Here is a 27,613-nt window from a genome sequence, read left to right as displayed (position 1 = left end):
GCTGGCTCATCTGTCTTGCCCTGTGTCAAGGGCCACATTGGAAGAGAGAGAGAGAGAGCTAGAGAGAAACAGTTAATTATATACAGTTGAACCATGAACAACACAGGGGCTGGGGGGCCAATTCCCTATGTAGTTGAAAATTCCACGTATAGCTTTTGATTTCCTCAAAACTTAACTACTATTAGCCTACTGTTGACTAGAGCCTTACTGATAACGTCAATAGTCGGTGAACACATATTTTATATGTATTATATACTATATTCTTACCATAAAGTAAGCTAGAGAAAAGAAAACGTTATTAAGAAAATCATAGGCAAGAGAAAAAAGATTTACAGTACTGTTAGTGTATTTATTGACAAAAATCTGCATATGAGTGCCCCCACATAGTTCAAACTCATGTTGTTCAAGGGTCAAATATGTAGATAATGTTTAATTTTATGTGTCACCTTGACAGGGCCATGAGCTGCCCAGATTAAACCTTGTTTCTGGGTATGTCTGTGAGGGTGTTTCTGGATGAGATCAAAATTTCAAACAGTGGACTCAGCAAGCAGATGGCCCTCCCCAACGTGGGTGGGCCTCTTCCAATCTAGTGACGAGCTGAACAGAGCAAAAGACAGAGGAAGGTGGAATTAGCCCCTCTTTTCCCCTGCCCCGCTCCTTGAGCTGGGACACTTCATTTCATCTTCTCCTGAGTTCAGACTGGGATTTACACAAATGGCTCCCCTGATTTTAGGCCTTCAGGCTCAGACTGAACTACAGCCCTGGGTGTGTGGAGTCTCCAGTCTGTGGATGGCAGACTGTGGGACTTCTCAGCCTCCAGAATCGTGTGACCTGATTCCTCATAATAAATCTCAATCTCTCTCTCTCTCTCTCTCTCTATATATATATATATATATACACATATACATTTATGCCTATATATCTACAGATATCTCTATATATGTATATATATCTATAGATATAGATGTCTCCATCTTATTAGTTCTGTTTCTTTCTTTGGAAAACCCTGACTCACTCTCTCTCTCTCACTCACACACACACATACAGACACACACCACACGTATAGCTCCCACGGGTTCTGTTCTCTGCTATAACCCCGATGGATACCCCCCCCCCAACATACCCAGTTGACTCCATGAGGCAGGGGACCATGTCTGTCCCCGTCCCTGTGCATGGCACCAGCATGCTTATTGAATCGCTGAATGGCTACACAGTAGAGAAGCCAACAGTACGTGCTTCTTCAGAACCCCATGCCCACTGGCAGATCCCCTGGGCTGAATGGCAAGTGAGAGATGGTACCTTATCTAGGGATCTTGGCCCTGGGGGCTCCAGTGGCTTGAACCTGCTCTAGTGAAGGAGGGAGGCCCTAGGTTGTCACAAAGCTACCTGGGGACTTGTAGCATTTCCCCTGGGGTTGGCCCCAGAGTTGGGAGGGGTGTGATAGGAGAGGGTGTGGAGGCTGTGACTGTGGTTCTTTCTGCAGCACTGTGGGAAGGCCTTCAGGTAGCCACCTGTAAGCTCCTCAGGAACCACGGGCAGTGGATGCTTTGGGTCTTGCGGCCCCCCTCAAGGAAGGACTTGCTCAGGCCAGGGGCGTATGAGGGACTCAGACCAAGCCTGCTTTCTGAAGCAGATGAGGGAGAACTGTCTTCTCAGGAGTCATCTGCAGGCCTCTAAGCTCTTTCACTCTTTCTTCAAGGGGCCTAGAGGGTTTCAGCCCAATGTGCCACCCAGTCCAGAAGCATTCCCTGGGGGATTGAAACTTAGACCCTGGCCCAGATGCACCATACTCTTCTTGACCAGGCCGTCAAGATGCTGAGATGCTGGGATGCTGGGACACAGGCTCAGAAACCTATTTGCCCAGGAGAAGGAAGGCAGAGGAGGAAGGAGCAGTGTCTCCTTATAGAGGGGTGGGTGAGAACACACCTCAGAGCAGGACAGGGCCAGCCTGCAGGCCAGAGGGGATGAAGAATCCAGGGGCCTGTGGCTCCTAGGAGCCAAGGGGCAATGTTTTTCTAGAAGGAAGGAGAGTGTAGTGCTACTGAAGGGGCAAATCCACTGAGGACTGAAAAGCTTGCATTGGAATTAAGGCCAGGAAGAAGCCATACTCTGAGCAGTGTACTTAGGGGAGAGATGGGGGACTGGAGATAGGTTGCTCTGTGTTGAAGAGTGAGTGGGAGGATGGCAGGGAGCTAAGGTGGCAGCTGGTTGCACTGTGGTACTTAGGGTCTTTTGAACACGGGTAGGTTGGAAGCCCTTGGGAAGAATCCAGCAGAGGAGAGGCTGAATGCACCAAAGAGAGGGGAGCTAAGTGGTGGCAGAATGGCGGGAGCTGGCACTCCCTGAGATCGGAGGGAAAGGGCTGCTGGGGGGCAGGGAGACCATGCTGGGGTCTGGTGGCAGGCATCACTCAGGGAGCTGTCAGTGCTGTGGTCCACGCTGGCTCAGCTTTGAGGTCATGTCTGGCTGGGGTGGGAAGTGGGCCCCCTAGGACTGGAAAATGGAACCAGCCCAGTGGGCCAAGCTCAGCTTTTCTTTGGGGGTTTGGAGGGCCAGCAGCGTGGGGACAGTTGTGATCCCCAGAGCCCTCTGGAAGGCTGAGGAGGCCTGACTGGGAGTGCTGGACTGGGGGATCTATGGGGATTCAGCTCCCCAACTGACTGGCTGTGAGCAGCATTCACTGGGCAGGTGGGTCCAACACAGAATCAGGAAGGGCACCTGGTCCAAATCCGGATACCCCGGGGCCATTGGAGAGAGGGAACAGGAGAGCTGGGCCCAAGTGCCCTAGCATGGGCCTGACATGAAGCTGGGGACTGCCTGGGGCCTGGCACCCTGGGGCATTTGGGGTAACACTGGGAGCCCCCGTGAGGATGGTTCCTGGGGACATACTGCCTGTGAGGGGCAGAGGGAGCAGGGACAAAGAGTGTGACAGGGAGTGAGGACAGGAGCTCATGAGAGACACATACATTACCCAGACCTACAAGGAACGCTCTGCAAGAAGCAGAAGGGGCCTCTGTGAGCCAGTGGGCCAAGAGCAGGGCTTTTGAGTCAAGGCTGTTTTTAGCACCCGTCTGACCGGCAGGCTGGGGAGGTCAGCTTCCACCCCTGCCTGTCTTTACTTAGTCACACCAATCAAGAATGGTGGGTGGGGGCGTCCTCTTGGAGCACTTCAGGCTCTATTGGACAGGACAGGCCTGCCTCAGTGTTCCAGCCTCCCTCGGCCCCCAGAGTGTGCCATTATCCTGGAACATTCTGTACCTCCAGGATAGGATATAAAAGTCTCCCAGCCAGTTTGGAGGGTAGATGTGATGTATTCAGTTTCTGCAACGATCTACAAATGATCACAAGCAGTGCTTCGGCTCTGCTCTCAGAGCTCACCGCAGGGGCGTCCTGGCTAGCTTCCTCGCTGCCTCTGCGGAGGCGTGCTTTCGTGTGCACCCCCCTGCCACCTCCTGGGAGAGGCACAGGTCCCAGCCCTCCGAGTAAGGTTCTCTTCCGAATGAGGCCCGACCGACCGTAAGCCAAATTCCTATTAAGCTCTGTGGAAGCCACTTTTTTGCTGTGAGGGGGTGGCTCGAGCGTGGAGTGACAGCAGTCCCTACTGTTTCTGTGCAGTTTAAATCGGAAACAACCAGCCGCCAAGCCGCGTGCCACAAATGCCAGCGGGGAGGGGGTAGGAGGGGACCGGAGCGGGGGGCGGGGGGGGGTGTGGTGGTGGTGGCGGGCTGGGCCGGGCAGGTGCTGACCGCGAGGGCAGCTCCGGGCCTCCAGGGGGCGGGTCTCCGGAAGGGGTGGAGCTCGGCGGGGGGTGGGACCGCGGGGCAAAGCTGTGGCAGTAACTTCCCGTCCACAGCGGTCCCGACCCTGAAGCCAAGTTCTGCGCCCCGTCGCCCCCGCCCCCGCCCCCGGGCGTGCTGAGCTGCTCCCGCCCCACACTCCGGAGGAACAGGGTTGGATTTAGCCTAGGCTTTGGGGGAGGAGGTGGAGGGGAGGCGGGAAGGCCCTCCTCTCCCGGGTGTCTTTGTGAAGTGACAGGACTTCTTTCCCGTGCAGCAGACTGCCTCAGCGCCCCCCCCCCCCCCAACTCGCCGCCCTACATGGGTGTCCCTTAAGTGGGAAGAATACAGATCTTTAATTGGGTCTGTCACCCTCTCAGGGGTGAGAGGATAGTGGTGCAGAGGGTCTACATTGGCAGTGGGAGTCTCCCCCTGCCCCTTGCCCCCTGCCCCCAGTGCACTTGGTTCAGTGGCCTCGGCTTCCTTCTCTGGAAAATGAAGGGCTGCAGTGAAAAATAACGTGCTTCCGTGCTGTGATGCAGACTGATGGCAGAGGCAAACTTTTTACCCCTCGCCCCTCGGGTCAGGGCCTGCCCGGTGCACAAGGCACGTGTAGACTCTGAAAGAACCAAAGACACCAACAGGCTTAGCTGCCATGGCTTTGTAAGTACTGAATGCTCCCTTGAAAATTGAAAACATAGAGGCACTTTTCTCCTGGCTGTTTATTATAGAACAAAGAAAAAACGCACTGGCTTGAAACAGACGCCAGATTTCAAATGTAAAGGCGAAATAGGAGGTGGCAATTAAAATGTGATTACACAGAGTCTGGACACTGAGAAAAAGTTTACAGAACACATGTGGGTTTTCTATAACAGACACTTAAATATACATGACAATAATTGCAGATAAAAACCATCAAAGACAAACCCCAAATCAACTATTAATGTTTACAGACTCCCCCCTCCAACCACAGACCATACATGAAAACAAATACTGAAAGGCTTTAAACCAGGTACATCTAATCTCCACCCTGCAAGGTGCCACTGGAGAAGCGTGAACCTGGGGGTTTCTCTGTCTGAATGATAAACGGAGAACACTCTAGATCCTCAAGGTGGACAGCGCAGCCAGTGTTCAGCTCACAGGCTCTCTTTTCACCCCTCCCAAATCTACAGAACTCTTAGCCTCCTGGCAAATTTCCTCTGCGGGGCACTTGTAAAGCTTCCGCTGTAATATGCGCATCAGGAAAGAGCCAGCGGAGACCCAACAGGTTTGCGAAAGAGTTTAAGAATCACACAAGACGATATAATTTTTAGTGAAAATGGCAATAAATGGCCAAGGGGTTTCTACTTGGCATTTGTCAGTTTGTACAATGCCTCTTGGTCACATCCACACCTGCCATTACATCAAAACCATAAGCAACAACCACCTGGCTTCTAAGGTAGTGCTGGGGCTTAACAACCAGCTTAACAAGGTAGCGCTGGGGCAAAGAACACAGCCTGCATATTTGCAACAATGTATAGTAAACACAAACAATGCATAATAAACACAACTCTACTGAAACAAAAGCCGTCACTTTATTTACAAAGTCACAAAATGAAGTATAAATACTTCTGTCATTAACGTTTACGAAAACCATTTACAAAATTTTCAAATATGTACAGGTAGCTTGAAAAATCACCAGCTTTCCATTTTGTCACAGGTAGAGACAGGGATGAGCACAGGCTGATGCCACTCAAATGTGATGAGGAAACTGGCTGTGGAGGTGGCTGTGAATTTGCTATGGGTCCAGCCACTGCCTAAAGTGGTGACAGCGCAGGGTTTTCCACGGGCACTTAAAGCACCCCCGCGCTCTGGGCGGCAGCATCGTGGGCGGCGGCGTGCTCTTCCAAAATGTCGTCGATGAGCCTCAGGTCGCACACCCAGCCTTCCTCTGGGCTTGCGCTGGGGCCCTTCAACAGAGCTTCAATGAAATCCGCCTCACTACAGTCAGGGGGTGAGATCAGACCATTTAGTTGGGGCTGGGGCTGGGGCTGGGGCTGGGGCAGAAAGTCATAGGGTGGCAGATCAGGGGGGTTGCCCATTCTGGGGAATGGACCTGGGGACTGGCTGGCAGCGACGGCAGAGGCGGCGGCGGCGGCGGCGGCCATGTAGCTTGGCGGCTCGATGCCCTGTATGGGACTCATGGGACCAAAGCTGGCCATTCCCTGCTGGAGGGATTTGGTGGCATTGAGCGCAGGCACGGGACCCTGCACCGGGCTCTGGCCGAGGCTCTGGTTGCCCAGCGGGCTGAAGCTAGGGTCAACCAGAGCCGCACTCACTTTATGGCCTGGCCTGCCTCCTGGGGTCACCTGATTGGGGGGCGCAATTGCCTGATGCGGTGGAAATGTCGGGGCTACCATGGGAACTCTTGCGGGCGCCTTGGTGAAGATGGAGTTGCTATCAAAATGCTGCTGGACGCTATTATCTACACGGCTCAAGGCCGGTTCCCTTGAGACCGCTGTGGTCACAGCTGCCGCCGCCGCCCATGCAGCATTGTTGAACACTGCGGGCATTCTTGGCACACAGGGCTGTCTGAGCTGGTGGGGGCTCGGGGGCTGGGTACTCAGGGGCCTGGGACAGAACCCAGGCAGGGGCACTCTTGAGGGAGTGGCCTTGGGAATCTGCAGACGACGACAGACAGAACCGAGGCTACTTAGGGGGTTCTGGCCCAGGCGCAAGGGTACGGGAAACAGGGGGCCGGAGTTGAAAATTCCTTGCTGCTTGCCCGGAGTCGGTGAGATCACGCCCATGCCTTCATGGCTCTGGTGCCTGGTGGGTGGGATCATTCCTGGACTCAGATTGTTCTGAAGGAGCCCAGCTCTGGGTGGCATCATAGGCTGGTTGGATGGGGGGCTTGCCTCAGTCTGGTTACACTTGGACGTGACTTGTTCTTGGACGGCTACAGAAAGGGAAAAGTGGAGGTCAGTTCCACAGTCACCTTCAACTTGGGCTGCAGCTGCCGCTGGGGAGCTACTGGCCCGGCACTGATTTCTTGCTTTCTGCACTCAGCTCCTCAACTCTTCTCAACTCCCCTTCTTTCTCCACCCTCAGCTCTCCCCACGCACACACCGACATACGATCCCACTGGACTGAAAATGCCAGCTTTTCGGTCTGTCTTTTCAGGTAGATCATAAGCTCCACAAGGCCAGGGTCCGGGTCTGGTTTTATACTCAGCACTCCATACACAGGCCTGGCCCTGCCCACGCCTTGACAGTGGTCCACCCCTTGCCTCTGGCCTTCCTGGAACTTGTCTGTCCTGTCACTGCAGCTGAAGTATGGCCTGACATGCTACCCCAGCTTGGGCAGGGAGGACATTCGGCTGGTGTCAGGCCCAAAGGAACAGGGGTTTTTGCTGGAGAATGGAGGCAGCACTGGGCTAAAACCAGGTGAGGGCATTCTTGGCCCAGCCCACTGTCGCTCCGCTGGCTGCTAAGTATTGTTTCACACCCATCTCCCCAGCTAGTGTGAAAGTTCCACAAAGTGGGGACCATGCCTGGCTTTTTTGTTAAGGACTGTATCCGCGGCCAATAAATGTTGAGCCCATTCAGAGCTGCCGTGGTAGGGAAGGGACCCCTGCTATGTGTTCAGGCTCTGGGAACCCCCGCCACAGACTCTTTGAGGAAGAGTGTCCTCAACCCCTGTCCCACTGCCCACACCTGAGGGATGGCTCAGGAATGATTAGAGTGGAAGGTCACTCCAGCAGTGGCTGGGGTGGTGGTGGTTGGGGGGCGGGGACAGCTTCATGCTATTTAACTGAGTTGCAGACCTCCCCTTTCTCCCTCAGGAGTTTCAGAAACACTGACAGTAACGGCTTACTCTGGAGTGAATTGTTCCCCCTCCCCCGCCCCCCACTCCAGCCTGCCCCTTTGGGAACAATGACCTTAACTGCTTACCTTGAAACTGACTCATCTGTTGGGCAATATATGTACTCCGCTGTTCAGGGGTCATTGCCATAAGACCTGATCTCTGCTTCTCTTGCTAAACAGAAGATGAAAAAGATGTGTTAGATAGCGGCTACCAAGAAACTCGGCCTTGGGATTGCTGCATGGGGGCCCAGGACTTGGCTTTGGTGTAGCAGAAAGCATGAGTGAACACATCAACACACACTTGCATGCATGCCCCACCCTCCCGCGCAAAACTCCACAGGTATAAACAAAAGTAGGATTCTGCACCTGGGTTAAAAAATCAACTGTGACAGCATAGGATGGGGGCGGGAGAGACAGAGCTTAACAGCAACAGCACACAGAGAAAAGATTCAGGCATTTTGGATGTCCTTCTGCTCAGGATGGGCCAGCAGTGAGATGTGGTCACCAAAAGAGCAAATGTAACATTAGGCTGCATTAATAGAAGCAGAGTATGTAGAAGGAGGGAGGTGACAGTCCTACACTCCTCTGCCTTGGCCAGACCATGTCTACAGTGCTGACAACAGTCTTGGCAGGCCAGCCTCAAGGAGACCCAGACGAACTGGCTATATTCTGAGGACGCTAAGCGATAGGGGTGGGGCTCGGACCCGGAACCACGCAGACAAGGAATGGCTAAGCGAACCAGGGACGCCATGGCTGGGGCAGAGCAGACTCTGGGCTATGTGGTGGTGGGTACCCCGCTTCTGCAGGGCTGTCACGGGGAAAGGGCTCAGGCTCCTTCTGGGTGGTCCTGGCATGAACGGCAGGATGATCACATGGTCAGATAAATGCATTGTCTGCCACCCAGAGTAGCCACTTACTGCCAACTTCCCGTCATTCTCCCGCCTGGCTGTAGGATGGGTAATTGGGACAAGCTTCCTGTCTCCCTCTCAGGGGACGGCTGGTGGGCTGGGGCAGGAGCCGAGCTTCAGGGCCGCAGTCTCAGCACTGAGTCTCAGTGGCCCAAGGAGATAGCAGAGAACCGGATGAGGGGCCGGGGGCACGACTTACCCGGAGACCCTCAGCCATTTGGTTCCAGGTGGTGACTGGGACCCAGATCTCGCCCACTGCCCTCTCTCTCCCCTTCTCAGGAAGCCTGCTCCACAGTGTGCTGGCAACCAAGGCAGCTCCCACCCCTTAGCCCATGTTTTGAGCTGCAACCCCCTCCCCAGATGCCAGAGGACTTGACCTACAACATGGGCTGCCCAGCGGGGCCTGCTTTTCTGCACCCAGTGGGGCTGGCGCTTCGGAGAGTGCTGGGCTCCCAGCCTGGCGGCAGAGGACAGACACAAGGCACTGGGCAGACCACGCCAGAAGCGATTTCACCATCCTGCAGTTAGCCTGCTTCCTGTCTGGGCTCTTGTCCTCCTCCACCGAGGCAGCTGGATGTGGGCGGTGGGGGGCTACTCCTGGGGCTGCCCATGGAGCTGCCCTCTTCCTGCTAGAGTATGGGGCACCCGGGGCCAGCCCACGCATGCTCACTGTGCTGAGCCGCCCGCACCCTTCTTTCATATCATTGCAGTTAGGGATCTGGCCCCCGAGTAGCACGGGGGTCACATGGCTGCCCGAGGCAGGAAGCAGGGCATCGAAGCCAGGCTCTGCCTGCCACACTGGGGGCAGGCAGGCTTTCTGAAGGCAGGCCTTTCACCCTGGGCCAGCACTTTCACTTCTGCTCTTCCCTTCCATCCTTATACCAGCGGCCAAGATCTGGGCAGAAGATCCACAGCCCCCCGCTTACTAATGTGACATGTGAGGCTCAGAGAGGTTAAATGCCATGCCCAACGTGATATGGCTAGGAAGTGCCATGTGTCTCAACAGCAGACCCGGTGCTCTGGCCTCTCCAGCCCACTGCTTCTGGGGACTGGCTGCTTCTGGGGTCTGGTTCCTGTGGCTGGCTGGGTCAACACCCACCCTAAATCCATTTCCACTGTTTGCCCCATTAGTTGCCTCAAAGAACGCAGTTGTACAAGGGGTGGGGGTGGGGGCCAGGGGGCAGGTTGGAAGAATATAGAGCGCAACGGAAGAAAATGCCAGGGAAGGGCAAAAGAGTCCAAAGGGAAGGAGGTAGAGAGGAAAGACACCCATGGGGCAAGGGGTGGAGAAACTGGGTGGTGTTGGCCAGATGAAAGAGAATGCTTCTTGAGCAGTCCGGCGTTACAGGGACCACGGGACAGTGCCCAGTGTTCATCCAAGGAAGCAGAAAATCCGGACCTTCCCAAGTTTAAGGGCAAATCTGGTCAGCGGCATGGCTACAGAAACTCTCAAGTTCACATAGCACGGTGACACCCGGCCTGTGGGGCTGGGCCTCTGGCATCCTGGGACACAGACATCAAGCAGGAGTCTCTTCAGTGGCCTGGGGCCTCCAGAGGCCAAGGCAGCCCTCTGCTCCTGGCCTGGTCCTGTTGGCCCTGGCAGAGGAGGCCTCCCTGGGAGGCTGCTTCCTTTGTTTTGCAGACGGAGGCCCCCATCCTTTGTTCTGAATCAATGTGCTCCAAAGATAAGCCCCAAGAAAACAGTTGTTGCCTTTTGACACTGACAATTGGAATCGTTGGAAAATGGAGAAAACAGGAAATGACAAATGTTTTCAGTGACCAGGAGGAAGTGATGGCTGAAAGTTGCTGCTTAGTGACAGACACTTGTGAATGATGGCCCAGGCAACCTGTGGGTTTTCATAAGCATGGTTCTGGAGAAGGTCATCAAATGACTCATTTTTCTAGTGCCGCAGTTGTGGAGGTGTCCTATTGTGCCAGGTGACACTGACAGAGCAGTGTCAGGTGAGTGCTGTGTGAGCCTAGCTGTGCTTTCCTCACGGAGAGAGAGAGACCAAAGGCTGGCCTGAACCCCACCACTGTCCCCTGGCACAGCCCAGCCTCACACAGCGTCCCCCACCAGCAGGCCAGGCCAGACGCTGTGTCAACCTCACCCTTCAGCCACCGCAGGTGAGTGTGTCCTATAAGGCCCAGTGCAACCACCTGGATGCTTTCTCACCACTGCAGGGAAAGTGGTTGCCAGATTCAATCACTTAATCAGAGGGACTCTAAACTGGATGGGGGATGGGGGAGAGAAGGAAGAGCAAAGGACCAGCAGGACTCATGGACAAAAGCCTACAAAGGGTTTCTGGATTTCAGCCAGATTCAGACTGAGGTTACTGTCCCCAGGACCCTGCAGGAGGAGAGCATTCTGACTCAGAAGGGGATTCCAAAGGAATAGCTCCAGGGGGATGGCAGGGAATGGGCCCAAAGCCTTGTTTTGTAGAGCACATTGAGGGTGAGAAGGAGTGGGGGAGAGGGAAAAAGGGAGATCTTTTTCTGCTTTTAGGTAACTAGGCCTCCTTTCCAAGCAGACCCACCCCCTGAGTGTCCCCAAAGGGAGCCAGCCTGCCTGGCCGCTGAAGGCACTCAGCTACCTTAAAGGTTCAAAGGTTAATGAGTTCTACTGTGTAGGTTTGTTTGTTTATTACTCCACTAGGAAAATCACCTTCTTTTGTAGTTTCTGGAAGCTAGATTTGGAAACAACTCACCCACCTTTTGACTTTTCTTTTGAAATGACAGGAAGACAGCTTTCTGCCTGGAAACTATAAAATCAAGATCAGAATTCTTGGGACTCTTGCTCCCATGGGGGTGGGGTCCCCTGATACCCATGGGCTCTGGTTTGTCATGGCCGATGGATGAAGGCAGTCAGATACTTCCATCGGGAGCCCTGTTTTGAGGGGGTGTTGACTCTTTTCGGCTATAATCCTCCTCAGTGTCCTTCGAAACCACAGGGGCTTTTTCCTACAGTGAATGACAAATGAGGTTCATAGTTTCCTGGTCCCTCCTAACTCTCAGAACCCGTGACTCAGTTTCTCCAGGAGGCCTCTCCGTGGACCGCTAAGGCCAAGATCTGGGGAGAAGGGGTTTGCCGAACACCTGTTCTTTTGAGTTGCCTTTGCTCAATGCCCTTCCTGGTCCAGAGTGCACCCAGTGACATGTGGGCCTCAGTGGCTCTGGAGCCCCCAGCGTGAACATGCTCAAGGACCGGATGGGAAGACAAGGTTTACTTAGCAGCTCGGTTAGTCCCTTTGTCAATCAGCGGACAAACACTTCTTGTGGGCTTCTCATTCTTCCGGAGCTTATAATGGAGGGGGAAACTGACAAGATACAAGTCAGTCAAGGAAGATCACTTCAGATGGTGACACGTCTTCTAAAGAAGATAACGACAGAGTGAAGGGATCAAGAGTGGGTGGGCACGGCAGAAACCTTGGGTCAGGGCATGGGACCCTGAGGGTAAATCAGAGCCTGCCACACTATTCTCTAAGACAGGTGAAGCCTGGGGCAGCAGTAGTCTGCTAGGGTCTTTCTGTGCCCCTCCCGGCCTTTGGCATTCCTACGCCAGAGACCTCCCCCAATGGAGATGCTGCTGCTTTTGGGTCGGAACCCATCTGAGGCTGTCACTGGGGGCTTCACAAAATCAATGCCACCAAAAGCCAACAGCAGAGAGCTGTAGCTCAGGTTTTTCACTCTCCGGTTTTCTGTCTTTGTACTTGATCTCCAACTGCATGAACTCTATTCTGACTCCTCCTCCGTCTTGGTGGTTTCAGGGCTGCCTGGTCCCGGAAGGGCTTGGCCTCAATGCTGGGAACAATCCTGGGGCAGAGGAAACAAACGTCTTTGCAGCTCACCTTTCTTCTTCCCCTATGGTGCCTGCGTCCTCCGTCTCACACTGAGTCTGGCCTTCCTGAGTCATGGGCTGAGCTGGCAAGGCTCTGTCCCTCAAAGCCCCCCAGGAGGGTCCAACTTCCAGAGATTCTTAGGAAAGATTTGGGGGCCAAGCGTCTGCCTGGTCCTCCACTGCTTGGTGGAAGGCGTTGCCTTGGGAAGAGACATAATAAGGTAGGGGCTAGGAATTTGAGGCAAGCTAGCTGGGATCCCCTTCAATGTTTGACTTCTGAAGGAAGGGAAAGGCAGGGAAGACTAGGGTGGAACAGTGACATCCTGAGTGGACCATATCCCCATCCATTTTTGCTAATTCTGTTTTCCTGGTGGCTTTGTGCTGGACGTGATTTCTCAGGTTTCAACTGAAGAGCGAAGGGCTGAGGAACACGGTGACTCTGAGAGCACACACAGAAAAGGGGGAAAGAGGCAGGAATCAATAGACCTTGAGCAAAAGGCACTGCTTGTTCTTCCCGGCTGGGGCTGGCAGGATAAGGAGAACAAGGCTGTACCTACCAAAGCAGAACTTCCATTAAAGGCCAGAATCCCGGCGCCCTTTCAGCTTGATGACCATCTTCTGATCACTATCACTTAGCAAATGCTCATTTCGCCAGTTTTTTTTTTTCCTGCAGATAGGGCAGATGTCCTGTGCACACTGATATTTTATGTACCAGAACAACATTTCCACGACCCAAACGATACGCCCTGCAAAGGCCCGCTCTGGCTGGCATCCACCATCTTGCTCCCACCACCGCTAACGTGACTCTTCAAGCGGTTCCGTCTAGGCTGCAGGGGATGGTCCAAACTCACAGCCATTGTGGACAGGCTTGGCTCGGCTTCCTTCTGTCTGCTCTCCTCTGGCTGCCAGTCCTCCAGTGAGGTGATCCAACTTCCCACTTTTAGGGCGCACGAGTCTGGAGTGGGGTCAGAGAACACTGTGGGGTGCAGAGTCCACAGCAGATCGCTGGCAGGAGAGGCAGTTCCTGAGTACCCGCTAGGCACAGAGCAGGCAGGTAATGGAGGGTATCCAGAGGTGCAGAAGCAGAGTCCCTGTCCCCCTTGGGCTCACAGTCTGGCCGCAGGGACAGACAGGCAAGGAAAGACCCGGGGTGCTGGAAGGCGTACCACAGGGAGGGAGTAATTGCAACCGGGGCAACCCCCACTCATTTCCCTGGAGGTGAGGCTCAGGCGCCTGGAGCACTCTGCTTGCTTGGGTGGTCTCTTTGCCAAAGATTAGCTGGGACACAGTAGAGAAAGCACTAGAAATCCCTCATAGGTGTACAAGAGCTTTATGGGCTGTCACCTCCTGTGTTCCTCCCAACAACCCTGTGAGGCAGGCGGGCAGGCTGAGCAGGGGACTGCGCCCCAGTTGACAGATGAGAAAGCGAGGCTCGGGGGAAGTGACTTACCTACAGCGTCGCAGCTAGGCAGTAGTGGAGCGGGCACCTGCCTCCAGGCCTTCGGATCCCAGCCGCCCCAGGGCGCTGCCTCTGAGGTGCTGTACGAGGAGGTGACTCGGGCCAGCTCATGAGCAAAGGAGCTGCCGGGCAGGAAGGACTCACTCCCCAGGGCCTGGCAGGATGGGGGCTGTCGCCCGAGGCTGACCTGGGGGGGCCTGGCTTCCCCAAGCTTGCAGGCTTTGTCTACATGAGTCTACAACAACCGATTGAACAATCCATCAGCTGTTTGGCCACAAAATGGTCCTGACTGATCTTGTCACTGCCATGACCGCCTGCCTAGCTGGGTCCTATGAGTGTGGTGCTTATACACACCACCTGGTCTGGGGCCACAAAACCAAACAGCTTTGCGCTCTTAATTGTCATGGGTCACAAACTCCTTTGAGAATCCATTAAAAGCTATGGTCTCTCTCCACAGAAAAAGCACTCCCAGTGGTGTTTCCCCTTTCCCGGCCCACCAACATTTTACATATAATCTCAGGGGTTTTCTGGACACTTAATACCCATCCAAGGATCTCAGTTAAGGATCCCCTGCCTTGATCAGTCATTGTTTTGTTGGAAACGGGAGGAAAGCTAGGTCACATAAGCTGGTTCATCGGCAATGACCTTGACCAATCCCGATCCCTCCCATCCCTTTACCGCCCCCCACCCACCCAACAGAGCACACAGTTCTAAACTGGTTTGTAGGTTTGTGTGTGTAGAAATGTTGAGGAATCTGCAAAACCAAATGGTGAGTGCAAAACCAAACAGTTAAGTGTAAATCCCACAACAGCCAAGTCCTGAACTCTAGCCCTCACCGCACTTCACCTTACCAGGGCCCCGAGGTTTTGGGACTTGTGTGTGTGTGTGTGGGTGGGGGGGGGGAAACTTTTCCTTTCTGTCATGTTTTAGATGACAGGGATTTCACCAGAACTGAACATATGACCCGATTCTTTCAGCTAACAAACAGCAATTTAAAAACCTCACACTTGATAACCGTGTCAGAGAACATTTCAAGACTCAAATGAGCTGCTGATATAGCCCTGACATCCTGATGAACACACCGAGCGCTTGACACAGCCTCTTCCCTCTCGTGCTGTAACACCTGGGCTGGGAGGCACGATCTGTGTCTCCTATCACCCCAGTAGAAAGGGAAAGCTTCATCCCCCAAACTAAGCTAACCAGCTGGAATCAATTCAATTCACTGCAATAAACACTTACTAAGCACCTACCGTGCACGGGTCTGTGCCATGGACACTAGGCCGGTAGATATTTGGATGTATCGTTTGAAATAACACTAAACATCGCCACCACTGATTTTATTGAGCATTTGCTATGCACCAGGCACTGACCCAAGTGCTTTCAATATGCAGTCTCACTCGGTCCTTTAAGGAGCTGTCTCTGAGGCAGGAACTACTATTGTCCTTATTTCACAGATGAAGATGCTGAGGCCCAGAAAGGTTAACTAAGTTGCCCAAAGTCACACAGCTAGTTAGGAGCAGAGCAGGATGCAAACTCAGGTTCGCCTGGTTCCCAAGCCCACACGTAGTTTGCCGTGGTGTGTGTGTGTTCAGTCATTAGCTTACCAAACGCAAAATGCATTTTGAAATGTAGAAACTATTCAAATGCAGCATTTAGAAAAGTTCAAAGTTTTACAAGGGCGGTCCAGACAAATTTTTAAGAACAAATTATAGACTTCAGGAGGGGACTGGGAAGACATTCTAACTACCTGGAGAGTTTCAGAGAGTACACCTGTCCCCCAGACAGATACAAACCCCCCCCCAAAAAAAAACCCACAAAAAAACACAAAAAACCAAACCAAAACAAACAAACAAACAAACAAAACAACAACACAAAATATCCTTAGCAAGTAAAGTCCGTGCACTTGGGAAAGAAAAGCTCTTCACCATCTGATGGTGTACCCACCGCGCAGGGCCCAGTGCCCCTCCTCTTGGGGCGGTTCACTCGTAGGGAGCTCAGCTCCCTGGCCATCTGTGGCTCCGGTTTTTCAAGCTTCAGTTTGTCCTTGGAGCAAGGTCATCCGGGACGTAAGCAGAGAGGTCGCTTTCTACAACTGACAATTCTTAGTGCCCGCACACCTAGCTCCTTGATAATTTTACACACTATTTTATAGCCACATTGGAGTTTTTACAACCCCCAAATGCAAATATTACTAGACCTCTGATTACTCACCCGCTCCATGACGACACAACTGAAAAGCAATGAATAGGGCTTATTTGTAGGGAACTGAAGCATTTTAAGCTTTTGCTCAGGAATCCCTGGTAGCTTCATGTGACTTGTAGGATATTAGTGATGGGTCAAGAAACAGGACCCCCCATCAGTGTTAACATACGCTTGCAGTGCCTCAGTAGTTTATCAGGCAGAAAAAACTGCAGATGGCACATGGAAATTACCAGCGGCGGAAGATGCCCCAACAGTGTGGGCAGTTCTATTTCGGCAGCAATTGGGAGTGGGCCTGGAGCCATTCATTCGAGTGGAGCAGAATGGGAGCAGGCACTTGGCGGACCAATGCAATCCCCAGTTGAAAAACAAAACACATAAAATACATGAGATTCAATCTTGACTGTGACTGACTAGCTTTATAGCCGATGCTCATGTGTCTCCTCTGTTTTATTTGGTTTGGAAAGAAACCCTGCTTATCACGTACCCTGTAAGCGTGAGGCCTAAGTTTCAAAGAAATGGTGGTTAGGGACATTTCAATTCCTTGAGGTTTCCAAATGTAAGGTAAAGCCATCGCTTTCTTTGGAATCACTGAAAATCTGAGAAAAGCTAGTCAATGAACAATTGGTGGGTACAGTCACTAGCTCTTAGACTGGTTGGTTCCACGTGACTCCAGATCTCAGAGATTTAGACCACAGGTGGATAGTGTCTGAGAGTAGTGCCCAATTTCACAGAACTCACAACCATTCAGTTCCCTGGATCCTGAGGTTTCCATGGTTGCAAGAGAGCCTGCTGGACTGAGGTTGGCCAAAGGTCCCTCCCCCTGAAAAATCCTCCAATGGCTCGCAGCTGCCTAGAGATGCAAGAACATCCTGTTAAATTCTGCTCTTAGGGCTGTCCATAACCTTGGCTTCCTGTCGTCTTGGCAGTCAGGTTTCCTGTCCCATGGTGTCATGTACTCTATCCTCCAGTCATGGCAAAATTTCCTTTGAGCTCATCAGATCTCTCCAGACAGGCTGCCATGTGTGTTCAGCCCTCTGAGCTTGTGCCCCTTGATTCACCCAGCCTGGAATTCCTTTTCCCCAAGTTTTCACTCTGGGAATCCTACATGTCCTTCGAGATCCAGCCCCTCCACCCTGAGAATTCTGCCTCTCCTTCAGCCTAGCTCCTGTGGCTGAACACCTGTGGCTGACTGAACATCCTTGCTGGACCAGGTCTTAATTATCTCTGAATCCCTCTGGTGCCCAGGTAGTGCCTGTGCCTTTGCCAGGGGCTCAGCAAATACTCAAAGTCCAAATGACCTTGCTTTGTTATGAACTTGGCGTGATGTCCCAGGCGCTTGGGAGATGGTAATCTGGTGAGAACCGTGCTGGCCTCTTTTTGGGATGAACCTTACTGACAAAAGGAGCCTTGACCCTCACTGAAGCACATCTACTCATCGTTTTTTAACATTGTCATGTTAATAAAACCCATCCAAAGAACAGAGAGGAATCATAACTGCACCATAAAAATAACATCAGCTAACATATTTACTGGGCACACACTGTGTGCTAGGCACTGAACTCTGCATACATGCAGTTGAGACTGTGGCTAGTTTACAAGACAAAGAAGTAGAGATACGTTTACCCAGGGCACACAGTGGCAAGGAAGGGTACAGACCTGGATCTGATTTACAGTGTGGCTAAAACCCAAGCAACTCCTGGGTCTGGAAGTACAGAGGCTCCTTCTCTGCACATGAAGAGGAACAGTAAGGTATCCTCTTTCATTTACAGTGGAGTAACTGCACCTCGTTGGCTATTCTGTGACATCATTGTAGCTCAAACGGGTTCTGGGACATGGAGTGAAGGTTATGACTAACCCCCGTAGACATTCAGCTACTTTGCAAGAAGCGGATGGGTGTTCTAACTCTATAAATTATTGGCTAGATTATATATTGGTCCAGTCTTCTCCACCATGGGGATTCAGAAGGAAGTATATGTGTACTCACAAAGTTATAGCTGTGTACTATAATTCCACCAGCTTCCGGGAGCTTGTGGATTTCTAGCCCCCATCATCCAAGAGTTCAGGTAATGAATCTTGAACTCCTTTCTTTCTTTTCTCTGGCCTTTACTAACCATGTAATAGAGGTGAGCAGAGAAAGCCCAAGAGAAGGACCTGGAGGCTTGGCACAAATGCCAGAGACCCTCAGAACCCAAGGTCCTTCAAGAGCTGGGCCGACTTCAGAAGCCAGCTCCAGTTGTTATCCAGATAGCCCAAAGAGGTCAAGGTGGAGCTGTGGAAGAAGCTGAATCTTTGGGCATATTGGTGAATGTCCCTACGTGTCAGAAGTGACAGAGGACAATTTGGTAAATGTGAAGTAATGCATTAGGAAAACAGGAAAAATGTAATGTGAGTTAGACTTCTTGGTTTTCTGCTTGCCATTTCCCTACTTGCCCAAGTGCAGATGAGAGTTCAATATATCACAATTACGTGTCTGTTAATAATAACACAAGACAGCTATACAACTCAAGTCTGGGATTTCATAAGGAATAAAATCCCAGAAGCTCTATAAGCAGCATTGTCCCACAGAACTTTCTGAGATGATGTTGAATCATCCTCCCAGAAAGGAAAGAAGGCTCTGCCCAATATAGTGCTACAGAGCCCAATATAGTGGGCACTGGCCTCATGTGGCAAGTGAGCACTTGAAATGTGGCTACTGCAAATGGAAAACTGAATTCTTAATTTTATTTACTTTTAATGGATTAAATTTATTTAAAAAGCCACACGTGGTTGCTGCCTACAATACTGGAAAGCACAGCTTTTGGCAAGGCGGCCAAGAGTGCATGTAGGCTCTGGAGACAGAGGTTTGGGCTGGGGTCATGGACTTGCTGCTTCTTAGCTATGTCATTGTAAGGAAGTTACTAACTCTGTGTCTCAAGTGGTAGGGATTGTGAAGATTCCTTGAATTAACACATATGCAGGGCCTGCCTGTTACACGCACTGTCTGAAGACTAGTGAGTGGTAGTCTTCATTAACAGTAACACTTTTGCCATATACTGAGCACTGTTGCGATGCTCCATGTGGTGTCCCAAGAATTGTTCAGGGATTAGCCTGGAATCAGACATTCTACTTTAAGCATGGTTTGGCCAACACAGTTCAACAGGGCCATCACCTCTCCCAACTCTTGGTAACCCCTTCTGGCGGTGTCTTTCAATTAATTTTTGGGACAAACCTATGAGGAACGTACTATGATGAACCCCCTGTAAATATGAGGAAACTGAGGCACAAAGAGGGTAAACAACTTGCCCAAGGTCACTTGTTAGTAAGTGCCAGAGCCTGGACTAGAACCCAGATATTGTCTGACTTCAAAGCCCACCCTGAGTTTTGCTCAATCAAGTGGCCCAGCTGAAACCTTTGCTATTATATAACAAGCAGACCAGCAGAAAGAACATTCTGGAAAGCCCTGAGGGGTCCACAGCTGTGAAATGGCTGCTGGGTTGGCTACTGTGTGGCCCACATGTTCTTTTTGCAACAACTGTATCCCCAAATTAGGAGAACTCCAAGTTGGAGCATTTCTGTTATGATACATGTGGTACAGGGGATGAGAGGGAGCTAGGGCTCACTAAAGAGATTCTGCTAAGAACTCTAGGGTAGCACCAATCCCACCCACTGGGTGAAGCTTTCCCGTAAATTTGCATTTTGTTAGAGTGTCCTTGGAGCAGCATATTCTGTATGCAAGAGCTGGAAGAGTTTGAGCTTTTCTGGATTTTTCCCCTTTATAAATGTATATTTAACCTTAATTTTTCAAAGTTTAAATGTCTAAGGCTGACTAAAATTGATGAGGTCCAAAATCAAGTTCACTTAATCAAGTTCTCAGACTTGAAATTTAATCACAGGATTAAGTTCAACTGGTAAATTGCTACTTTGCTGAGAGAAGAAAAAAAAAAAGCCAAGAACACAAAAAAGGCAAAATCAATAATGTATACATCAATTAAGGAATGAAGGAATAAGTATCTTTTCTGCAGCATGAATTCCAATGAGTAGGCAAGTGGCCTGAGAAGCACCGGGGCTAAAGACTGGCATACACCTCAGTATCCCCCATCGCGTGAGGCTCAGAGCAGGTCTGCGGTAGTCTTGATATTTAGGTGAGCTGTTTTCTGTGGGGCACTTCTGTAGTGTGGCCAGTGCTGCACCTGCTGTCATTAATGCTGGAAAACGAGATAGGAAAACTGGCTGGTCAAGGCTAGGTGGGCCACTGGGAATCATCACAGGAGCAAGGTGAGGTCTAGACCCCTGCTATGGGGGACATCAAGGGCGGGGCAAAAGGGAGGCCATCAAGGTTCTCTGGAAGCTAGAGAGCCTCAGCAGCCAGGAGAGGCCTGTGGCACTAGTTGCTCTGATAGCTTCTGGAAGGTTCCTATTGTCTCATGACGGTGATGGTGATGGTAAACCCCTACGATGTACTGAAATTGTACAACATGCCAGGCACTGAATAAAATGCTATACAGTTTTTATCCCATTTAATCCCCATGGCAACCCTGAAAGATGGGTACCATTACCACCCTCATTTTAATAGGGACGAAAATAAGGTTCAGAGTAACAAAGTAACTTGCTCCAAGTCACACAGTAAGTAAGTGGCAGAGCTGGAAGCCAAACCCAGGTCTGGCTTACTCCAAAATCCAGGCTCTTAATTACAAATACTAACCCTTATGCTTATGCATTCCCACATTCTTTCCTCAGCAGTGTCTCCCTGCTGGGCGTAGTGAGCACTGCTGACAGGCCCCAGGGCGCCAAAGGAGCCATCCGACTAACCATCACATTCGGGCAACCGAGGAAGGGAGTGGCAGGATTTCCTTTGGAGACTTCCGGATTTAGACAGCAGATTTAATGCAAGCATCTAACTTCACTCCCTCCCAAAGCCCCACTAAAAGTGCGGTAAGGGTTTTGTTTTGTTTTTTAAAGGCACAATCCCATGAGGGTAAGGAGAACAGGAGAGAAGACAGCAGCACCATAGTTTCCCAAGCCAGTGAATGGCTAGACCAAGGTTAACGGACTACACAGCCTGAAGAAACTGAATCACAAGATGTCAGAGGGAAAGGCAGAAAAGCAGCTTGGTCTGAATGGCCTAATCTTCATTGGGCTCAGAGACAGGAGCTCCAGGTTTTCTCTGGAAGGAGGTGAAGGGGACAGAGGTGGCCAACGTAATGCAGTAGATCCTGGATCCCCTCCCTCACTCTATGTCTGTGGGTATCTGCCTCTCCTTGACCCTGGCAAAGGTCTGGCTTGACCATTTGCTTCTAAATTCCTGCTCTGCCTTCCAGATCCTGCTGCCTGGATCAGCTGAGGACACTCAACTTCACCCCACAGAGGTGTCCTGTGTTCACCTACACCTAAATGCTGGAGGAACTCGAGGCAGGCTGTGGTGAGCTCAAAAGGAGACACAGAGCAGCCCAATCCCTTCTGCCATATTTTCTGTGTGTCCAGTATCATGCCCATAACTCTGCCAGGAGTCCTGATGGTGGTGGGCTCTATACGTGCCCCAGTCCACCACTGTCTTTGGCCACCAACTTCCCTAAAAGGGGAGCTGGGGGCAGACAGTGGCCAGGACTACCCAGCTTCTCTTCTTTCGGAAGCCTTCAGCTAACAGCAGCACTATGGTTCTTTGCTGCTTACGTATCTACCTCGTGCCCACTGCTCAGTTCTCCAAAATGAAGGGACTACTTGTTTAAGAGTTCATTAAGGAAACTATAGAAAAGCAAGAGAATGATTACATCAGAATCAAGAGAGTGGTCGCCTCTCCGGGGAGGAGAGGCTAGGATCACAGAGGCACATTGGGGGTCTACTCAGGGGGTGGCAACATTCTATTTCTCAACCTAACTGGTGGTGACACAGGTTTTCACTTTGTACTTCTTCTTTAAATTGTACATATGGGCCTTGCACACTTTTCTGCACCTATGTTATATTTCACAATGAAAGTAAAAGCTATATACAAAGCTTGGTGTCAGTAATGTGACAAATATATTTCTGCATAGGAAAAAATGGAATGCTGTATTCCAACATGTTAACAGTGGTTATTCCTGGCTTATTTGTATATTATATATTTGTGTATTTTATTATCACACGGAGTTTGTGTTTTCTCTATACTTTCTTGCACTTTCCAAGTTTACTATGAAGAACACATTACTCTTGTAATCAAGAGATCATAAAATGTATTGGAAAATGACGAGGTCCCCATCTAAAATTGAAACCAATGAGGATCAACACAAAATAGATGGGAGGAGCCATCAGTGGAAATCAGACAATAAGTACCTAAAGAGATTGGAGAGAAAGAGAGAGAGAGAGAGAGAGATTGGTGACTGTCTAATCTACCTAGGAAGACCTCAAAGCTCATCAAGGGGCTTCAGGTGCATTCCTATATTTGACTCTTAGAAGTCAGGAGAGTTGTTATCTCTGGGAAATGGGAGGGGTACAGAAAAGGCTTCTAAGATATTTAAAATTTTTTTAAATGTTTATTCATTTTTGAGAGAGAGAGAGGCAGAGAGCCAGTGGGGGAAGAGCAGAGGGAGAGGGAGACACAGAATTGGAAGCAGGCTCCAGGCTCTGAGCTGTCAGCACAGAGCGTGATGCAGGGTTTGAACTCACGGACTGCGAGATTATGACCTGAGCTGAAGTCAGATGCTTAATGGACTGAGCCACCCGGGCGCCCCTAAGGTATTTTGAATGTTTCATTTCTCAACCTGGTTGGTGGGTACATGGGTATTGGTCTTATTATTATATGCTTTATATACTCTTCTGTATGTATCATATGGATTCAAGAAAACCAGGATTAGAAAAATCCAGGAATCCTGTAAACAGAAAATATGGTGCTATGTCAAAGGAACAACTCAAGTTCATAAAAAAATCATCATTGTTTACAAGTTAAGAAAAGTTGCTTTGGAATTTTGACCTTATTTTCTTTTCTGTTGTCAATCCCATCTCTCTGGAGATGCTCCAGTCAGACAGGTTTAGGGTGAGGTCAAGGCTGGAAAGACCTAGTACAGCACACTCTTCATGAAATTTAGGGTTGGCCTGGTTTCAGCTCCCTGAACCCTGGCAAGAATGCCAATACTCCCAGAGCTCAGGGTTCCTTCCCCAGATTTTGTCCACAAGGATGTATAGGTGAACTGCAAATGAACCAATGCTTTCCTGCTACCAATGCTTTCTCATGCCTCCTGTGTGCTCTCCTTCCTTCCCAACCTTTAAGGGGCATCATTCTCTACTTTCTTTTTACTGAAATCCTCATCTTCTGTCGTCTTCTGACCCATTCTGCCTCCCTGGGGCTAACACCTCACCCTACTACCCTAGCACTTTTGTAACTGGAGGGGAAATGAGAGATCACCTACTTGAGTCAACATTCCCTGTAGATGGAGAGGTCCATGGTTTGCTCAAGATTGCCAAGCAATGGACAAGCCTTGCTCTGGGAAAACGGCCTTGGTGATCACAGTATCCCTTCTGTCAGGTAAGTACAGTGGTTGCCAAGGGCTGTGCAGAGTGTGTCATGAAGAGTATTGTTTAATGGGGACAGAGTTTCAGTCTTGCAAAATAAAAAGAGTGCTGGAGATGGATGGTGATGATGGCTGCACAATGTGAATGTACTTAATGCCACTGAGCTGTACACTAAAAAATGACCATTTCTATGTCATGTGTACTTTAACCACCATAAAAAAATCAGGGAAAAAAAGATTGCTGAGCAAGTTAAGGACAGAGAGTCTGAGAGACCTACAGGGAGCACCTGTCTGTTTTTGCAGGGATTCAGTCTCTGGGAGTGGGACCTTGCAACACGACCTTCTGAGAAATACTGCTTGCTACCAACTCCCTACCTGGTGGGTGGGGACTCTGGGGCTCATGGTAGGGAAGAGCTTCACCCCAAGTCAGAGGAGACTAGAACTCAGCACTTGTGATTTCCAGTCCATGGTGCCTTCTTGCAACCCCTTTATCCCAAAGGAAGCCACTTTCCCTGGTCTAAATGTCAGGAAAGAAGAAAAGGGCAGGAAGAGTATGCAGTGTTGATGCGGGGCCTGGTGGGAACATATCCATATGCGAAGCAGATGGCATGAAGAAGAGAAGAGGTGTCCCATACAGAGTCGACCTCTTTAAACCTCTCTGTGATTCTCAGTGAGAGCAAGAAAAAAGGGTACCCCACATTGCTGAGTTAAACAGGCATAACAGTACTGGGAAAGCCCTGCTTTGTACACTGCTGACAGCCAGCACACCCCCACCATAGCCGGCATGTTCGAGCCCTGAAAATGGCCTGCAGGTTCAGTGCTTGACTCTGGGGTGGGCTCTCCCAATGTATTTTTGAGGAGAAGAAGTTTTGGAGGCCATGGTGAACACATCCAGAGGCAACTTGGCCAACTGGGCCCTCAGTAGAGCACCATCTGAGATGCGCAGGTGTGAGGCCAAAAAACCCACAAAACAAACAAACAAACAAACAAACAACCACTTCACTGCATCCTGGCTCTGCTGTGTCTCTCTCCCTGACTCTCTGAAATGTTTGCCTTCTTTTTCTTGTCCCAGCAGGGAGAGCCAGGACTCAGTGGCAAGAGCTCTCATTGGGCTAGGCCCTGCCAAAAGCCAGGCCAGCCTGGCCCTCAGCTTCTCCGGGAACAAAGAACAGCCTCATCCCTCTCTTGGCCCCACCGGCCTCCACTTCCCAGCCTTCTGGCCTCTGGCTTCCCCAGTGCTTCTTTACAGACCTCCAGTCCTTGCACAGATGTTCTAGTCATTAGCATATACAAATGGCCACTTAGCCCAGATTACACCAAGGTAAGTCAACAGCTTCAGCTCTGAGAGTTGTCACACTCTGGCACAAGAGAGGGGCTCTTCCCCCGGAGAATCTGGAGGACACTTGTATCCACTCAGCACAAAGCCCATCTATTTGGCTTGGCAGCAGATAATGTGAGAACTAATGGAACCAATTTAATCCAGTAGCACCAATCAATAAGGGGATCAGTGATGGGTGAGGGAAAGTACCAGAGGGAGAGACAGGAGATCTGGGGTCTAGGCTTAGCTCCTCCTTGTGCTTGGCAGCTGGGTGGCCTCGGGTGGCCTCTCTATGCCTGCTTTTTCATGTGGAAAGTGCGCTCTGCCAGGGGCTATTGTGAGAAGAAGATGGAAGGAAGAGGGGAGATTCCTCAATATGGGCTCAGTGCAGTGCATGGATGTGGAAGGGCTAGTTCCACCTTCTGTCCCCATTCCCACTACTAACTATGAAGAGCTCTGGCCTGGAAGGTAGGTGACTGCAGTTTAGCCTGGGCTTCGCCATTAGCTTTATGAGCTTGAGAAAGTCTCTTGCCTTTTTTGTCTATTGAGATGATCTTTTTGTTGTTGTTGTTCCTTGTTTTACTAACAGGGTTCATTACAATGAATGATTTTCATAGGCTGAACCAGCCTTGCATTCCTGGGATGCAGCCCACTTGGTCATGGTGTCTAATCCTTTTCATAAGTTACTGGATTTGTTTTCCTAGGGTTTTGTTGAGAATTTTTACATGTTTTTTTCTCTAAAGGATACTGGTCTACTTTTTCCCTTTAGGGCCTCACTGTGTCCTCATCTGTAAAATGATGTTGTTGAACTAGACAAACTCCAAGGATTCTTTCAATATTCATGTTCTCTGATTTTAGCATACACAACTAAAAAAATAGTGATTCTTAGGCACTAGACAGACAAAACTTATACTCTTCCTTGTGTAATCAAGAGGCTGAATATTCATTTGTTTATTTCCCAAATAACTGTAGTCCCTTCAGTCTGCCCCACTTCCAAAGCCTGGGAATCTTTTGATGCTTAGGATAGAAACTAAAGCCAGCCAGCTAATTCATTTTAAACTTCTTCCAAATGCACATGGTTGTATTTTCCTAGACCTGGGGTCAAAGGGTGAATTGAACAAACAAGGGGACAGGAGGGAAAACCAAGAATCCAAACACTAAATAAACAAACAATGAAGAAGCACAGTCCACCTACAGACTAATCAAACCAGCCTTGGCCTTGTCCTCCAAAGTAGTCAGTCTTGTTCAACCCCATGAATCTATCCTTGTAGCTATCTGTCTGCCAGGGACTCTGGGAAGGGCCTTCCAGTCATAGCTACCGAAGGAGGGATGTGGTGGCTGTGCTAAAGGCTGCTGGCATCTCCAGCCATGGGAGGCATAATTGACTGATAGCCTCCAGAAGCCATCCCTTTGGATCTGTCACCGTATCTGGCCCCAGTCCCTCTCCTAGCCATTGACTGAACATAGCAGGTATACTACTAATGCAGGCCCACTCCTGTGAGGTACAGGTCTCTTCCAACAGCAACTTTGGCTCGAGGACTCTCCACTGGCCTTGCCGAACCTTTCCTGGAGCTGCACTGCAGTCTAACATTGTTATTTTTTTGTGTTTATTTATTTTTGAGAGAGAGAGAGAGAGAGAGAGAGAGCAGAGGAAGGGCAGAGAGAGAGAGAGAGACAGAGGATCTGAATCAGGCTCCATGTTGACAGCAGAGAGCCCCATGTGGGGCTCAAACTCACAAACTTCGAGATCATGACCTGAGATGAAGTCAGATGCTTAAGTGACTGAGCCACTCAGGTGCCCCTGCAGTCTAAGATTGTTCTTACCCAATCCCCCTCTGTCTCCCGATCATCATGGACCACCTGCACTGTGGGCTGAGGCTCTCCCCGCCTTCTCTTGCTTCCTTTGCCTTTAGCATTCATAGGCTTCCCCTACCCTCATACATTTCTTATATGTCTAACTCCACACAGGTGTCTGCCTTTCAGCAGACCTGAACAGACACAAAGGAGCACTTGGCTAGTTAGCTCTTCTTGCTTTCCAAAAATATAGAGGAAACCCTTTTTTCTCACCCCCCGCCCTGCCACTCCCCACACTGCCCGTGAAGCACCATGGTGAGCAGTGAGCAACATGAGAAGCACTCTCCTGCCTCTTCCCTTAAGCACTTGGCTCACAGCTCAGAGATTTCATTTCTGTCTGAGTTTTATTGGAGTTTCTGTAATTTCCTGGGCCAGATATCTTTTTCTGTCGTCTTCCTGCCTTACCCTAGTCATGAACTGGGCAATGCAAGTTGTGGGGAAACCCTGGACAAGTCCAGCAGCTCTCAGAAAACGCAGTACGACTGGCCTGCAGAGAAAGTTGTGATATCTACCATACTGCTCTCTTGACCTCATCAAAACTTTGCAACCCAGTAAATGGGTGGATTATGGGGCTGTTTTGCAGGAATAAGGGCTAGCTCTGGGAACTAGAAAGGCAAACATATACATAACCTACCATTAAGGCTGGGCAAACAGACATCCTTTTTGATGTGTGGACATCCAATGAGAATGGGTCCAGCAGTTACACTGAACTTAGGCACAGTTTTTAACGTCAACATCTGCATGATATACTTCTAGTTAGTTTGTAGACTTGAATAATTGGCCTTCTCCAAATAATTTATTTTAAGGGTTTGGTTTGATTTAATTATAAAATTCTATTTAATAGCAGAGGGTTGATTACAGCAATGGTAATAAACTGTCAAGAATGTATGAAGTTCATATCCCATTCCCAGATTTGAAGCCACCTGCGTGCTTCAAGATGTAGAATTTATTTA

General features: G+C 50.3%; 1 protein-coding gene across 5 annotated transcripts in view; it reads right to left on the bottom strand.

Annotated features, from left to right (window-relative positions):
* Window positions 1-4,496: 4,496 nt before the first annotated feature.
* The window catches only part of MAMLD1 (mastermind like domain containing 1), a 122,555-nt gene continuing 99,438 nt past the window's right edge, over window positions 4,497-27,613 (bottom strand). For 4 of the 5 annotated variants that reach the window (XM_047844259.1, XM_047844258.1, XM_047844260.1 and 1 more), the window contains 2 exons: window positions 7,709-7,793; window positions 4,497-6,714 (listed from right to left, as the gene is read on the bottom strand). In XM_047844259.1, coding sequence (XP_047700215.1) covers window positions 5,609-6,714; window positions 7,709-7,793 — 1,191 coding nt within the window. In that variant the 3' untranslated portion in view covers window positions 4,497-5,608. Of the gene's footprint in view, window positions 6,715-7,708; window positions 7,794-13,817; window positions 14,062-27,613 lie in introns of all 5 variants that reach the window. The other variant, XM_047844262.1, reaches the window with a different exon arrangement.

This window comes from Prionailurus viverrinus, chromosome X, assembly GCF_022837055.1.
Source record: "Prionailurus viverrinus isolate Anna chromosome X, UM_Priviv_1.0, whole genome shotgun sequence".
Classification (NCBI taxonomy): Eukaryota; Metazoa; Chordata; class Mammalia; order Carnivora; family Felidae; genus Prionailurus; species Prionailurus viverrinus.
Note: the sequence above shows the minus strand (reverse complement) of the source record. Positions and strands in the feature narration are given on the sequence as shown.